General features: G+C 40.1%; 1 protein-coding gene across 2 annotated transcripts in view; it reads left to right on the forward strand.

Annotated features, from left to right (window-relative positions):
* Positions 1–17006, forward strand: part of ARHGAP20 (Rho GTPase activating protein 20) — a 176209-nt gene that overhangs the window by 148793 nt on the left and 10410 nt on the right. For both annotated transcript variants that reach the window (XM_069080433.1, XM_069080434.1), the window contains 3 exons: positions 1484–1662; positions 5298–5459; positions 16107–16216. In XM_069080433.1, the coding sequence (XP_068936534.1) occupies positions 1484–1662; positions 5298–5459; positions 16107–16216 (451 nt within the window). The remainder of the gene's footprint in view (positions 1–1483; positions 1663–5297; positions 5460–16106; positions 16217–17006) is intronic.

The raw sequence follows: 17006 nt of genomic DNA on the forward strand, positions 1-17006 counted from the left end.
ACCTCTGTCTAGCCCTCTGCTCACCTTACCCTTTTATACCTGGTTATTTTGAGCTAGATATGATACCTAAATTTCATCTTATTTGATTTGGCCCATTTTTTTCAATCCATTGGGATTTCACTGGATTCTAATTCTTTCTTTTAGCATTGGTAGCTTTACTTTTTTTTTTTTATTTTTTTACCTGACAGTATCTACAAATCTGATGCTTTCATCTAAACCATAGTTAGAAAGTTAAACTTGTGATAAGCAGAGTCTTAAGTTAAAAATTCTGATCCTTCTACTTAGTCTGTGTAACCATCAGCAAATCAAGTGAACACTGAACCTCAGTTTCCATCTGTAAAATGGGAGTGATAAAAAATAATCTATTTTGCAAGATTGTGATGAAAGTACTTTGGAAACATGAAGAAGAAGATCAGTGGGAATGGCAGCAGTGGCAGCAGTATGGTGTAATGAATAGATCCTGAACCCTGCCTCAGATACGTAGAAGCTGTGTGATTCTGGCAAAGTCCCTTAAACTCTGTTTCCCCACATGTACTGAACTTCATGAGCTCAAAGGAAGGCGCCTTCCAACTCTGAATCTGTGATTCCATAATTAAGCAGTTCAAACCTAAAGGCAAAGAGCCACGTGGTACTATACTTGCTTCTTCTTTCGTCTTTATAGATTATCAGCTTCATTGCAAGTTAGTTTGAAATAACTATCGATGTTTATTATTTTACCATAAGTTGTAATAAAATCACAGGTAAGTATGCAACATGCTTTTTAAAATCTCCTATTTAAAGCAAAAAGCAAGTCTTGTATTGAGATTTGTTAGGGGAAAAAGGAATCACCAAATTTCTAACACACTCTGTAATTTATTCTCTTTCTCTTTCTTATGAGTTTATCACCCTAGTAGAACAGATTGGAGGGAAGAAGTAAGATTTGTTGTGGACATCTCATTGAAAAATAATTTTAAAACCTCTTCCTATTACTTCACTGTTCTATTGCTTTCCTATAAATCACTGGGCAAGCTTTTTTACTCTTTTCTGTGCCTATTTTCATCTGTAGTTTGAGGAAACAGATGTGCATTGGACTGGAAAGCTTTTCTACAAGTTATTTCAATCATGCAAATAAGTTTTCTTCCCTTCCCCTTTACTCCCTCCCATCTCTGGAAATCCAGTGCCAGGACTCTTAAGGAGACATCCCAGAATATGTATTTCCTTCTTGGATCAGTACAGCTGACAAAAGTCCCCAAAATGGGTATGAAGAAATACTGAAGTTCTGTTAGAATAACTTTTAAGATGGCCTATTTTAAATCTTTTACTGAATTTGTAACCTCAGTTGCAAGGGTGTCCCAGAGATTCAGTTACTGTATACAAAGTATACCTGATCACACTATAACGTGTTGTTTTGTTTTCGTGATCAAGCCATAGCAACCAAACCAACAATGGCAATAGAGTCTAAGTGAAATAAATTTATTCTACTAAGCATCTTATTGTTCCTCAGATCCCAGCCAGAAGATGTTCAAAAGAAGAAGATCTATCATAAACTGGGCCTTTTGGCGAGGCTCCAGTACTCACCTGGACAACATGCCAGTGTCGCCAACATCCCCGATGCCAGGGCAGCTCTTTGGGGTTTCACTGTCAGAAATCTGTGAGAATGACAACCTGCCCAAACCTGTTTTGGTGAGTTTCCCTCCACTCTGCCCAGTTACATACCACAAAAGAATTTCTGGAAGGAAGAGCATTACAGCCTAAGAATTTGCTTTTGAAATTGGTGTTCATTGGTGAGTGGGGAGGTCATTCCAGGCCAGGGAAAATAAGGAAATGAGCCAGAGCAGAGGTAGAACAATGACCAAACTCTCATCTTCACCTTATTTTTCCCTTCTGTGCAAAAAAGGTGCAAAACATAAGAGGAAAAAGCAAATGATGCTTCCCATCACCAGATCTAGTTCCCTTGGATTGAATGTGGGCAGAGAATGGGTGAACCAGATCCCAGGATGGCTTTTATATGACCAGTTAAAGAGAGGTGTCCACAAAGAAAGGAGTCAGAGAGATTCTGGGAAGATGCTTTGAAGTTGAAGTTTTTAAATGTGCCATGACTAAGCACTGTCACTTCACGTCTTTGGGCCTCCATTTCTCCAAATGTAAAGTGTGAAGACTGGAGTTGATGACCTTATGTCTCTTCCAGCTCCAAATCTATCATCCTATAATTGAACTGAACAGAACAGGCCAAATATCCTGATCTTTAAGGCTCTAAGGAGTGAGGTGGCTTGAGAACTAGGGATCTGGGAGGCAGTTACAAATCATCTTTAAGCTAGATGGCTCAATAGATAGAGCACTGGACCTGGAGTGAGTAAGACCTGAATTCAGATCGAGATGAGATATTTCTAAAGTGAATTGTAAGCTTTAAATCACTATTATCATGCAGGGGGGTAAAATCTAGTACTACCAAAGTGATTTTTCAAGATTGCATTTTATGGACCTCTCTACCCTCACTGCTTAGGAAGGAAGGCAATACAAGTGCCATAACCCCTTTTACTACAGAAGTTTCTGACTGAATGCCAGCACCCTGGCTGTGTCCTGCTTCCCTGTTATAATTCCCACGATGAGCAACAAGTTGGACTCAATGACCTTTAAGGACCCTTCTGTGATGCCAAATTATCTCTAGGCTAGAGTCTCTTGGAACACTCTAGGTCTCTCCTGCATTTACTGTCCCATAACTTGTGTTTTTATAGATGAACTTGCCATGGAAGCAGATTGGATTCTACAGTAAAGGTCTTTGGGGGCTGGAACTGTCTTCTAAATGATTCTTAGGAAATTTGTGTGTGTGTTGTGTTTCTATAGAGATGTCTCTCAGACCTGCTCATCTAACCTGGAGCTAACTTCCTGGTTCAACACTTTTTCCACAAAGCTTTTTGAACTAGAATATCCACTGTGTACTCCCATTGTCCATGTCCAAGACATGGATCCTCACCTTTTATGGTGATGGAAAAGGTGGGGAAACAGCATTGCCCTGGCCCTTCAAATCAGCTTGGTCAGCCTTTGAGGTTGGTCATCATGGTGGTCATTGTCATCGACATTGCTGTTGCTCACGGTGGCTCTTTGGAAGCAATTCTCTTTTCCAAATTCTTTCCAGTGACTTTGTCTGGTCATTGCCCTGAATAGCCTATCAACATTCTGATGCCCTATATTTAAAGCCCAGGGAATTTAAGGTAAAACAAGTCAGAGATCTTCAAATTCAATTGCTACACCCTGGGGATAGAAAGATAAAAAACTTACCTTTGAGTCCTATCTCAGACTCAAGCTTAGCTGGGGAACTCTGAACAGGCCACCAGATCTCTCAGTATTCTAAGCATCTTTTGTAAAACTATAAGTTGAATTTTTCTTCCTTTCTTTCTTTATTTTTTCCTTCTTCCTCTTTATCTCTCTTTTTGTTTGAGTCTTCTTGTACAAAAGGACTGCTATGAAAATCTTTTCCATGATTGCTCATGTATAACCTACTTCAGAATGCCTACCATCTTGGGGAAGGAGGGAGGGATAGAATTTGGCACTCAAAATTTTCAAAAAATATTAAATTGTTTTTACATGTAATGGGGAGAAAAGAAAATATTATTTCAAAAAAGACTATAAGTTACAGAGAAGGTACTCTCTTACCTTAGTTGAGTATCCTCAGCAGGAAATTCACTATGTCAATGAAATCACAGGTTCAGGTCTTATCTCTGTCCCCTCCGAAGATGGGGGGCCCCTACCTGAATCATGGTGCTAGAAAATCGGTGTTTATCAAATAGCGTTAGCTAACATTTCCCAAGTCCCCACTTATGTCCTCCGTGCTATTCTAGACACTATAGAAAGATAGAAAGGCATAACACCTACATACATGAAACAAATTGAAGATCCTTTATATAACAATATGCAGTAGGTGCCAATTAATACACTGGTGATGCTGAGTCTGTAAGTGATGAGGGGATGTAAAACTGATTGTGATGGAATGTAATTAAGTCAGGTTTCTGGCAGGAGGGGGAGATCTGAACCTGTTTTTCAAGGTAAGCCAAGTCGACAAGCATTTCCTAAGTGCTTACTATATGACAGGCACTGTGCTGAGCGTTAGATATGCTTGTACAAGGACAAAGACAGACTCTGCCTTCAAGGAGCTTGCCTTCTAACGAGAGAAAACCACACATAAAAATGGAAGCTGAAAAGCAGGAGGGACAGGACCATATCTACTTGTGTGTTGGGGGTAGGGAGGGCTTTCTGTCGGTGAGGACAGAAAGAATGAAACATCTGAGAAATGGAGGTGGAAAGATAAGCATGTTTTTAGAATCAGGACCGTCATGTTAGAGGTGAGGTTACCTCTTTGAACCTCTATGTGAAGTAAGAAGTTGCTCAGCAAAGACTGGAGTCATGTTGTCTAGTAAGGAAGAATGATAGAAGTTGGTCAATTAGGACCATAGATCATCTACAAGATCATCTACAAGATTGCAGATAGAGAGCTGGAAGAGATCTTAGAGGTCATCTAGTTCAACCCCTTCATTTTGTAATGGAGAAACTGAGGCATGGGTAGTTTGAAGTAATTTGCCCAGAATCACAACTTACTGTTCAGTCATTTTGTCATGTCCGACTGTTCACGACCCCATGGATTATAGCATGCCCTTCTATCCTCCACCATCTCTCAAAGTCAGTCCAAGTTTATGTTCATTGTTTCTGTGACACTATCTATCCATCTCATCCTCTGTTGATCCCTTCTCATTTTGCATTCAGTCTATCCCAGCCTCAAAGTCTTTTCCAATGATTCCTGTCTTCTCATTATGTGGCCAGAGTATTTAAGCTTCAGTATTTGACCTGAATTAATTTCTTTTAAGTATTTACTGATATCCTTGTCATCCAAGGGATTCTCAAAAGTCTTCTCCAATACCAGGATCATGTAGCAAGTAACTAATTTGAAGCAATATTCAAACCAAAGGCCTTCTGACTAGAAGCTGTGTTCTTGCCTCTGCATCATTGCTGCTTCTTAGTGTTTAAAAGCCTGTAGAGGAATATGGATGAGCTACTACAGGCATCCAAGAGCTGTGATAAGGATGGTGTTTATGGCATATTGCTCTAATAATTGTGTAACAGAAAGTCAGGGAAGGGAGATAGGGGAGAGAACTTCAGGATATCCCAAAGAATTGAGCTCATACTTTAATGATGTGTCTTCTCAAGCCTCGGCTTTCCAGTGTTGTTAGGCAGGGTCTAGTCTATAACTGCCAGAAAGTGCAAAACATACTCACATGCCAGTGTGTGTGAAAGACTGTGTTGTTTTCTTTTTTCCCTCCCAACAGGACATGCTTTTCTTTCTGAATCAAAGAGGGCCTCTCACAAAGGGCATTTTCAGGCTATCTGCTAATATCAAATCCTGCAGAGAGCTGAAGGAGAAACTTAACTCAGGAGCTGAGGTGGATTTAGATGGTGAATCCATTTTTGTGACAGCATGCGTCTTAAAGGTAGGAAAAGGCTTCCACCCTGCTCCAGAGTTTCTAGCAGGCACAGACACGGTGTAGCTGGCTTCCTTCATTTTGAAGGTTCTGGCCCATTTGCAGGAAACTTTATTAGGTTCATATTCTCTAGGAAAATAAATAAAAGCTTCTCCCAAATGTAATTGAAGTTGGCACCCACAGACTTTCAAAGCCTCCACCGTGAGATGCCATGAGCTACTGCAGGCAGCGTCCCTAACATATTCTTACACCTCCCCCCACACCACCTCCTCTTCCATGAGCCTCTCCTCTCCCCAATCCCCATAGCATCCCCAGGCATCTCAAATTCATTTTTAAACAAATTCAGAATGAGCTCACCAAAATAAACCTATCCATATTCAAAGCTTTACAATTTCCCAATAAAGGCAAAATATAAAATTCTGAGCTTTTTGCATTTCTTTGAAATTAAAAAAAACTTTGACTTTAATTCTGAAATAATAAAACTGCTCAGAGATAGCGTGTTATCGCTACCATAATTACTTGTATAATTCTTCCTCTCATTTTTTCCTTCACGTTAAAAAAAAAAAAAACATAAAGAAGAGATGGGAATTAGTTGAGCCACAAGGAGGGCCTCTTCCATTTCCTATCCTAATTACAGACCCATAGAAGAAAACAGGAAGAGACCTTAAATATGACCTTGTCCAGCCCCTCTCACTTTACAGATGGAGAAGTCAAGACCCAGAGAAGGCTTCATCTTGCCCAAGGTTATCAGTCTCTGAAATTCTCTTCCTTTCTCATTCATCCAAGTGATGATCTTCCACAAGGTCACATAATAATTGGTGGTAAAATTAATTGTTCTATTTTTCTAAAATGTATTCCTTCAGAAATTCTTCACCATCTTAAAATGCAGCAGCTAGAGGAAATGGCTGCTTTACATAGGGTTTTGAGGGAAAGAAGGCCCAGGTAGACACTGCACCACCAATCAAGGGTTTACTTTTCACAGAACTAGAGAGGGCCTGGAATGCCAGCAGCTTTGTTATTCCTGTTCCAGGAAATAAAGTGAAAAGGAGAAATGAGGAAAGAATGGAATTATACACAGTTAGGAAATCAGTCAGTCAGTAAACATACATTAGTACCTATTCTGTACTAAGCACTATACTAAGTAATGGAAATTTACTAAAAAGCAAAATACAGTTCCTGTTCTCAAGAAGCTTACAGTCTAATGGGGGTAGATGACATGCGAACAACTGCACAAACAAGATATATACAAGATAGTGAGGTAATCAACAAAAGGGGAAGGCATTCATTTAAGGGAGATCATGGATGGTTTGGGGGGAATTCTGACATTCTGTTCTCGCAAGTTTATGTGCAAGTCATCATTTCTTAAGAAATGCACTGTGATACATATACATGTTTTATCTGTTCTCTATAAAATTATCGTGGATAATGTTTAAAAAATGCAATGTGAATTATATTCTATATCTGTTTTTTTCCTCCTTATCTTTAACAAGTAACTAATATATGAGCTTCCCAGTATTCCCTAGAGTTTACAAGATATCCATATGCATAATTCATAGTATTTTGCTGGTATTTTGGAGGTATTTAATCAGTTACGAGGTTTTGTATAGACCCATCCCACCTAAAATCATTTATTAGTTCCACAAAAATGAGGAAGTGATGTTGCAGGAAGGCAGTTACATTCATTTCAGTAGCATCAGGAAAAGGGTGATTAGTCCCTGATCAACCAAAATTTGGACTAAAGAGCTTAAAATCAGGCTTTATGAAGAACTGAGACTATAAGAGGTCTGTGTCAGGCTGCTCTTGAGGCGTCAGAGAGACCCCTGAAGCTTGCTCTTCTAGCCAGCCAACTGAGGAAGATGAAGTAGACATAGCAGACTTGGAAGAGAAAAAGTCAACATTTCAGCAATTTTCTGGTCTGATGCTTTCCTTCCTATGAATCCTCTCTCCCTTCATTTTGGAGGTGAAACTAGAAATTATGACTGTTGGATATGATTAATCTCCCCAGAGGAAAAGAACCAAGGAAAAGTGCTGAGATATAATGGTGGTAGTGGCATTGGTGATGATGATGATGATGATAGCTAATATTTCCATAGCTCTTTAAGGTTTACAGAATTGACTACAAATATTCTCTCATTTAAATCTCATAACAACCCTGAGAAGTAGGTGCTGGTATTCTCCTCATTTTGATAAGATAATATTTTTAGTATTGGCATGATCAACCACTCAGACAAAAACTCTTCATTGATCTCAACATCATGATAGCATTTTGGTCCTCTTTGAGCACAGAGGACAAACAACTTGAACTTAAGGGTAATTTAATAGAGTTGGAGCCTGGAGATGCAAGAGCAAGTCATTATCCCCTTCAAGAGTCTGGAGGGCAGTAAATGAGACACTAAACCCCTAGATTTTATTTTACAGATCTTAAGGTTTTTTTTTACTTTTTCCCTGATTGGTCTTTTTTTACAACCCCAAACCATCATGATAGATTCATTTATTTGATGCATTTTGGTTCTAAATAAGACTATCACTACTTGATCAGAGAACAGGGCTTATGAGTGAACTATTTGTATAAAAACATGTTTAATAAAGACTCAAACAAGAGTTGGTCACACTAGAACTGAGTCAGACCAGGTTGGTCTTTGGAAATGACTATAGCAGGAAACCCTGACCTCAAGGCAAGACTAATGGATAATTTATATTATTAATGTATTATATTAGTATTACATATGTAATATAATTATTGATATTATATTATTAATGGATGATAATGTGAAATTATGTAGGCCACTGAAATTTTGTGTAAGATATTCCTGTCTCCCCAGTATGGTTTGAGAGTTCAACCTATAAGCTTTTATATGGTAACAAACAACAGTGTTGTAAGAGCTGATGGAATAGCTCTTTAAAAACCATTAGAGTATATATAGGGACTCCTTGCATTCTTCTAGTAAAGCAAGTCTGCATCCAGTTGATGAAGGTCAAGAAAGGCTGAAGCATATATAAGAGTTTTGGGTCTCATAGAAAGGAGAGATTTTGATCATTGAAAGAAATAAAGCCTTACACACACAAATATGCACAATTCCACTGCCCCTCCTCCCAGGGTTGTGAGGATCTGAGGAGATAATGTATCTAGAAGACTCTTTGTAACCATAAGATGATATATCACCATTAGCTCTTACATTTCTGTAAAGCACAGTGACTCTCAGGTCTATAATGGGTAGTACTTCAGGGTAGTTAGGAGGTAAAGTGGATAGAGTCTTGGGCCTGGAGTCAGAAAGACTGAACTTCCTGAGTTCAAATCTGGCCTCAGACATTTATTAGCTGTGTGACTCTGGACAAGTCACTTAACCCTGTTTGCCTCAGTTTTCTCATCTGTAAAATGAGCTGGAGAAGGAAATGGCAAGACCACTCCAGTGTCTTTGTGAAGAAAATCCCTGATGGAGTCAGAGAATCAGAATGACAGAAACAACTCAACAAGAAGTTCAGGCACCTCTCAAAGCATCCAGTTTACCCATGTAAACAAGGACAAAAGCAGATAAGTTTCAATTCAGGCTGTGGAGTGTGTTAGCTAGACAGCATTTCAGCTGTTGAGGGCTAACTTTATGGGTTGTTACAGCCCTGGGGAAGCAATTGAGATGTAAGAATGCCTGTTCCAAGTTGCTCCAGACCTCTCCCCCTGTTTCCTTAGCATTCGTTTATGTGGCTCTGTTGGCCCCTTGCCATGCCTCTCTCCCTGGGATATTCTTTAATATATCAGCAGTGAGGGGAACACTTCATGCCATTGAAGTGAGAGAGACTTGTTAACATGTCGACTTGGGTTTTATATGCTGTAGGAAAATCAGAGTTAAGTGCTGCATAAAGGACCTGGGGTGTATGGGTCAGTACATTGTGTAAAAGACAAGAGCTGTCCTGATTCTGAGCATTATCCAAGTTGGGGGTTTCACATAGGTTATCAGAGGCAGCCTGTTCTTAGGCATCACTGGGACAGCAGGAAAAATCTCAAGCTAAAGCTGCCTATTATATTTTCTCACTTGCTGTATGAGACATAGGATAGGAGTAGTGCATTGTTTCTGGCCCACCATTCCCATAGCACATCAAGGGCACTGCCTAGTGGGTGAAGGCAAGGACCTGACAAACTCAGTGAATGTTGGTTCCACTGGGAAAAACTAGGAGTGGAAATGAAGTCAATTGATTGACTTGACTTCATTTCCTCAGTGCAGTGCCACCATTTTTCACATAACAAAACATCAGCAGACTGACTGGACAATAGGAAAACAGTGGTAGTATAATAAATAATCAGGGGAAGATTCACAAGGAATTTTTGTTCTGGTTGTAGCAAAGACAAATAACCATGTTCTTACCCACCCCCAATCAACTAATTAAATGCCTAATTAAAATGCCTGGAGCAATACCTTAGAAAAATCATTTTGTGCTCACTCTGTGTGGGGCCTAATTCCTTTAAACTGCCAGCAGATATATAACAGTTATAGGTGGATCAAGTGATGTTTGATTAGGTTTCAGAAATGTGGCTTTTGTTTTGCTAGATCAGTCAACCAACCTAGCACCCACGATGTGTCCTGGAGTTATACTAGGTGCTGAGGATGTAACTAGAAAGAATAAATGAGCTTACATTTTATTGGAGGAGACAGCAATATATAAATACAGTATAATATATATTATAAATACAATATTAAAATACAGTATAAATTTCAAATTAATAGATGGAAATATGTATATACACATGGGGGGAACGTAGGGGGCACAGTGGATAATGTCCTATCCTGTAGTCAGAAAGACTCCTTTTCCAGAGTCCAAATCTGACCTCAGATACTTCGTAGTGGTGTGACCCTGGGTAAGTCACTTACCCTTGTTTGCCTCAGTTCCACATCTGTAAAATGAACTAGAGGAGGAAATGAAAGATACTGTAGTATCTTTGCCAGGAAAACCCAAAGTGGGGTCACAAAAAGTCAGACAGTACTGAAATGACTGAACAACAAGAACAGAGTTCTAGGCAGGTAGAGATGGAGGGCACTAGCAGCTGGGGTGGGGAATTAGCCAAGACTTCCTGCAAAAATTAGTGTCTGAGCTGTATCTTAAAGAAAGCATTCCAGGCATGGGGAATGACCAGTGCAAAGAGATGGAGATGAGAGATGGAATGTGGTGAGTGAGGAATAAAAAGGCCAGTCTGGTTGACTCTTGAACACTAAGGTTCCCTTAAGCTCTGAATGATCCTAATTTAGTTTGGAGAACTGTAGGGGGTGGGTTGATCTGGAGGCCTATGATTTTACTGGTGTGAAGAACTCCTGGTGGTGAAAGAAACTCTATACCAGTGCTGATTGGCATGTGCTCTGCCTAATTTATAATCCTAGACAATTGTCTGGTCAGTCAACAGTCAGGCAGCATGCATTTATTAGGTGCTTACTCTATGTGCAAGGATTATGCTAAGCACTGGGGATAGGAGGAAAGGCCAAAACATAGAAGTCTGGGCTCTCAAAGACTTCACAGTCTGATGATGGAGACAACATGCAAACAACTACATATAAACAACATATTCAGAGGGTAAATTGGACAAAATCTCAAAGGGAAGGCACTAGCTCCAAAGGGAACTGGGAAAGGCTCCTTGCAGAAGGTGGGATTTTCTTGGAGATCTGAAAGAAACCAGGAAAGTCAGGAAGTAAAGATGAGGGAAGAGAGAGCTTTTTGAGGATAAGGAATAGCCATTGAAAATGCATAGATTTGGAGATAGGAGGTGTGCTGTGTGAAGAGCAGCAAGAAAACTTGTGCCCCTGGATCACAGAGGACACGTAAGACAGTAATATGTAATAGGGAAAGAGCAGGAAGGGGCCAGGTTATGAAGGGATTTGAAGGGCAGAAGATTTTATATTTGGTCCTAGAAATTATAGCCATCCAATGAAGTTTACTGAAGGGGAAGGGGGTCTGTGTGACATGCTCAGACCCATACTTCAGGAAAATCCCTTTGCTAGCATGAGGGTAGACTGAAGTAGGAAGACATCTGAATCAGGGAGATGAACCAGAAGGCGATTTTAATAGCCAGGTAGAATGTGATGAGGGCCCGAGCCAGGGAGGCAGCTGTGTTAGAGGCATAGAGGAGAGAGGTTATGAAAATGACAAAAGGGGCAGCTAAGTGGCACAGTGAATAGAGCACCAGTCCTGGAGTCAGGAGGACCTGAGTTCAAATCCGGCCTTAGACACATAACACAAAAACTAGCCGTGTGACCTTGGGCAAGTCACTTAACCCCAACTGCCCTCCAAAAAAGCAAAAAAAAAAAAGGAATATAAGGTGTTTGAGCCTCACTTTCCTCATCTGTAGATTGTGGGTAAACATTTGAACTCTCCTCCTCATTTGAACTCGTTAGAGTTATTACCCATTCGTGAGTGTTCACCCACTTAAAGCAACAAAGCACCATGGATGTAAGTGACATCCACAGACAAAATGTAAGCTCCATGAGGGCAGGAGCTATTCACATTATTCCTCAGTGCCCAGTACAATGCCAACATACAATAGGCACTAAAGAAATGCTTGTGGACTGTGTCATATTACTGTTGTAATTGTTACCACCTTTATTATGAGCAGCATGACATAATAGCTAGAGAGCCAACTTCAAAGTCAGGAAGCTCTGGGTTCTGATGCCATCTGTGACATATATTGTACGACCCTGAGAAAGTCACTTAAACTTAAAGTGACCCAAACAATTTACTAGGATGATGAGTTGCAGAAATGGTAGCTAATGTGCTATAATAATAATAATAGCTATTATTATTATGAGGAAGTTTGTACATTGTGAGAGTTCCCTGTACATCAATGAAATCATGGATCTGGTATTTTTAAAATTCCTACTGTTGTGAAAACAAGCAGATATCTTGTATTTGCATGTCCCTTCTCCTACCCATCTCCCCTTAAATAAAAAATGAAAAGTTATCCTGAAGTGGTCCTTAAGTATTCCCATATCAGTTGCATGGCCTTTAGTTAAAAGGAAGCTTAAGGCATCAAACTGTTTTTGGAACAGTGCTGAGACCCCTTGATCTACTAAACCTTTTAGCCAAAGTTCATATCCACCAACCTCCTCCCTCCTACCATGGGCTCTCATGTGAACTTGGAAGTTTTGCTGGGGACCTGGGCTTTGCTTTGGGAGAGGAGGAAGCACTCAGCTGAGTCCTGTGGCTCAGGGATTATAATTCAGGACCTGCCCACTAGGAAACCCTGGCTTTGATTTCAGGTCCTCTGTTCAGCTGTGATGGCAGCTGAATTTCATAACTTGTTATTCCAGCTGTGGCAGAGTTCATTGAGATGTTACAAGTTATTATCTTTCAAGTCTAAGTTTTAGGTTTAATGGTGCTTTTCTTCAAGACAAATCATAATATGTTTTCCACTGTAACTCAAATGGGGAGTCATTCTGTTTCTTCAGAATAAAAGCTGTTTGGTTTTTTTGGTCTCTTTTTAAAACTGACTTTTAAAGTAGTTAATGCTCATTGGTGATCATGGAAATCTGGTAGACTTAACAGAGGAAGGGTGTCACTTCTACAATCAGAGAACCAGTCTTGGGTTCTTCTAGAAGGTGGAATAGAGCAAGAAAAATTAGAACTTCCTATTGCCCATGAGTGGCTCTCATCAAAGATTAGGTGGGCTGTGGGGTAAAATGAAAGGTTTTGTAGGGAGTTTTTGTTTTTTACCCATACATCTAAGGGTTTGGGTTCACCATTGCCTTCCTGTGTCCCTGTTTCCAAAAATAATCACTTTATTAGACTACAAACCAGTTACTGTTGTAGGTTTATGTCATAACCAATCTGATTTGCTTACAGCTTCTCCTAGCTGTAGATATGACTGTAATACAGCTAACAGAAGTGCTGGCTTATCCATGTCACTACAGTATATAACAATGGATTTCCTCTTGCATACAAAGATAAAATGCTCATTTAGGGCTGGAAGAAACCTTAGAGGTTATCTAGTCTGGTCCCTTCATTTTACAGCTGAGGATGCTGAGGCCCAGAGAGATTATGACTTGCCTAAGGTATAGTTAAGAATTAGCACAGGCAGGATTTGAACCTAGGTCCTCAGACTATAGGTGCTTTCCACTGTCCCATGCTGCCTCCACTAGAGCATGTCAGATTCACAGTAAGACATGTACTTCAGGTTGCTATTCCCTTATGGGATTCTTCTTGCCTTAGCCCTACCCTGTAATCAGGAACACACATTTTCAGGGTAGTTAACCATCCTTGGGTATAATCTCTGACTATGAAATACAGCTTAATTCAGTCCTTTTTAACAAATATTTATTAAGTGTCTGTCTATTGTTTGCAAGGTCCAGTGTTAGCCCCTGAACCTATAAAATCAAAAGTAATAGTGTCTGTCCTCAAGGAACATAGGGTCTGCTTCAGGGGTGGGAAGGAAAGAGAAATGACATTTACACCAAGTAAATAAAAATTTAATGCAAAATAAATTCAAAGTAACTTCAGAGGGGTAGGCAGAACACAGATACTCTATTGACAGTATGGATCTGTGTAGGTCTCAAGCTGCCAGGTTTGTGGAGTCTATATAAGAAAAAGAACTGACATATAGAGTACTTCAAGGTTGACAGAGCACTTTACCTGTAATATCTGCTTTGATTCAGGACCTCGCCAACTGAGCTCAACCCAGGAAACAGCCTAAAAACGAGTGTTTAACGATGGGCTCATTCTCAGAGACCCTAACAAGAGGGCTTTGGGAATGGTGGTATTATACTCTCATGCTCCAGCCCACCAGCACATTTCCCAAGAGCCTTCTAATGTCTCAAAGCCCATATGGACATACAGGCCAGGAAACCAGCAAGCCAACTTTATGAATGGTGAATAGGCCAGTTGGCACATATGGGACACTGAGAGCAGTCTAACATGGTGGGAGGGAAAGAAGGACCCTGGGGAAAAGAGGTCCAAATTCCAATCAGAAAGAGTGAGTGAGTCACTGCTATATTCAGTCAGATTTCACTACAGGACAAAATCCAAATATTCAAGGGCTGTTATTTACAGAAGTAATTTCAATACCAACGAGCGAAAGCACTACAAAAGAAAATAAGATATTGTGTATAGATGACGGCCAGTTCCACGCTTAGGTCCTGTGGCTTCCCTCCTCCCTTAGGTTGTCAGGGAACTTGGACACCCCTGACTTGACAACCAGAAATGGAAGTCGTTTCTGGGGGCCCAGAAAGAGATTGGAGGGAATACCAAGACAGCCTCATGGGTACTGTAAACTAGCGGTGTCAAACTCAAATGAAAATGAAGGCCACTAAACCATATATAAGGATTCCTGCAGGCTGAATTCTAACCTAGAAAACTACATATTATCAATATCTTATTGCATTCTTATTTTGTTTGAATATTTTCCAATTACATTTTAATATCTTTTGGGCTACATTTGGGAGTGTTGTGGGCAGCTTCGCAAGCTGCATGTTTTATATAACTGCTGTAAACCATCCATTCTTCCTATTAGGCCATGGATTCCATAAAGCTCCAGGGATTTTTCTTGAGATCATCATTACGAGGGAAAAAGTATCAGGGTACTTAATCACCCTGGGATGGAAGCAAAGAAAGGTGGACACAGTATTCTATGACACCCTTGACAGCGGTAGTCTGGTTTATAGCCTAACAAAGCAATGCCATAGCTACTCCTCAGGCTAGCACTGGCTAGTCTAAGCGTCATAAATTAATAGGTCTGAGTAAGTGTTTTTCCTCACCACCTTTACTTTATGAAGTGTTGTCAATTTTCCAGGCCACCCCTTGGTAAGCCAACACTTAGACTGTCCCCATTTGTGCCCAGGTGCCCTGAAGCACATTTAGTTCTGGTCATGGTTCTAACTAAAAGCATTTAAATTTCCCTCCATTTTCTCTGATTTTGACAGATTGGTCTGTTCAGGCTTTAGAAATTGTGAGGGACAAGATTGTAACAATGTAGAGGGCACACAGGAAAAATGTGGCAACGCATGTGGGTGTGTGTGCACATGTGTGTGTGTTTGTTTAATACTTTCCCCTTCCAAGCCAATCTTCTATTTTAAAGAGAATAAAGCTCATTCTCTAAGCTGTTCACTCCAGAGAGGAGCTTATTCAAACCCTGGAGCAGACTTCATGTTATGTTTTTATTTAGCACCTTTCTCTCCAAGATCTGTCCCAAGTATTTTGTCCTGTAGTGCTCACAGAATCCTGGAAAGGGGGAAAAAATTGAAGTGGTTTAATCACCAATGTTTAATAACGAAAGGATGGGGGACAAGGGGCACGAGGTTTAGTTTAAATAAGTAGGCTTACAGTTAGACAGTCCTGTTAGGTGTGTCTGCCAAGATATCATCAGCTGCTTTTTAGTAGGATTTCCTGCCAAGCTGTATTCTTTCCTCTCCTCCAGATGATAACTCAAGTCCTGATTATACCCATTTTTCATCTGGGAAAAACTGAAACAACAGTGCATCATCCCATATTTGCTCACATCAGTCCATGACCAAGACCTAAAATCTAAATGCCAACTCTTAAGTTTAGGTGACTGAGGGAGAGAGGGAAACAGGAGAAGTTTGTGCACTGAGCTCTCTGTGAAGTACTTTCTCTACAAATTTTATTATGTTTATGTACTCCGTCACAAACATGATGCCTAAAAGTATTTTTTTTTTTTGTCTTATAAAGGATTTTCTTCGAAACATTCCAGGAAGTATTTTTTCATCTGATCTCTTTGACGAGTGGGTCTCCATCATGGATGAAGGGAATGATGAAGAGAAGATAAACAAAGTTCAAAGGTACTTGGGTCACTCCTCAGAGATACACATAGACAAAGGAGACTCTGGGAATGGGAAAGGATTGTAAGGAAAGGCTTGTCTGCTAAAAGAGAATAGACTTCATCTCTTCAAACCCTTGAGAAACCATTTAAAAATAGACTGAGAGATGCAACTGTCATTGTTGCTGATCCAGGATACAGGACCATGGCAAAGCCTCTGGGTGTTTGAATCTTCAATAGACATATAACATACATAACTAAAATCCATAAGGCTATCAATAAGATAGAAGTCCCATCTTACTTACTTTCTGATATCAATAAAACATAACATCTAGACAATCAGATGGAACTGACCTCATCAACTGACAAGCTTTGTCCTTGCTGGCCCCAGAGGATAAGGAAAGTGTGAATTTTAGGATTATTAAGCACCAAAAATTCTTCATCCAAGGGCAAAATGCTGGAAAGATTGACTTGCTTATGTCAGCCACTGTGGTGATGTCCAGGAAGAGGTCTTCCTGAAGGCACATTTTCCAAAGAATGCTTTTAGTGGTATGAAATATCTACAAGGATCACTAGTGTGTCTGCATTATGTTTTGTTTTCCTTAGGTACCTCTGCTCAGTAGGTTTTTTTTTCCCTCAGGCATTTTCAAAATTTGAATATTTGATCACCTACCCACTATCATTTATAGAAACTCCCTGCTTTAGAACTGAGGCCAATGTCAGGAAAGGGAAAAGACATAGAATTGGGAGAAAAAAAGTCTGGGAGTGTGTGTGTGTGTGTGTGTGTGTGTGTGTGTGTGTGTGTGTGTGTG

Source organism: Petaurus breviceps, unplaced genomic scaffold (assembly GCF_028583685.1).
Source record: "Petaurus breviceps papuanus isolate PSGF00001 unplaced genomic scaffold, PetGlider_PUasm1.0 91133, whole genome shotgun sequence".
Lineage (NCBI taxonomy): Eukaryota > Metazoa > Chordata > Mammalia > Diprotodontia > Petauridae > Petaurus > Petaurus breviceps.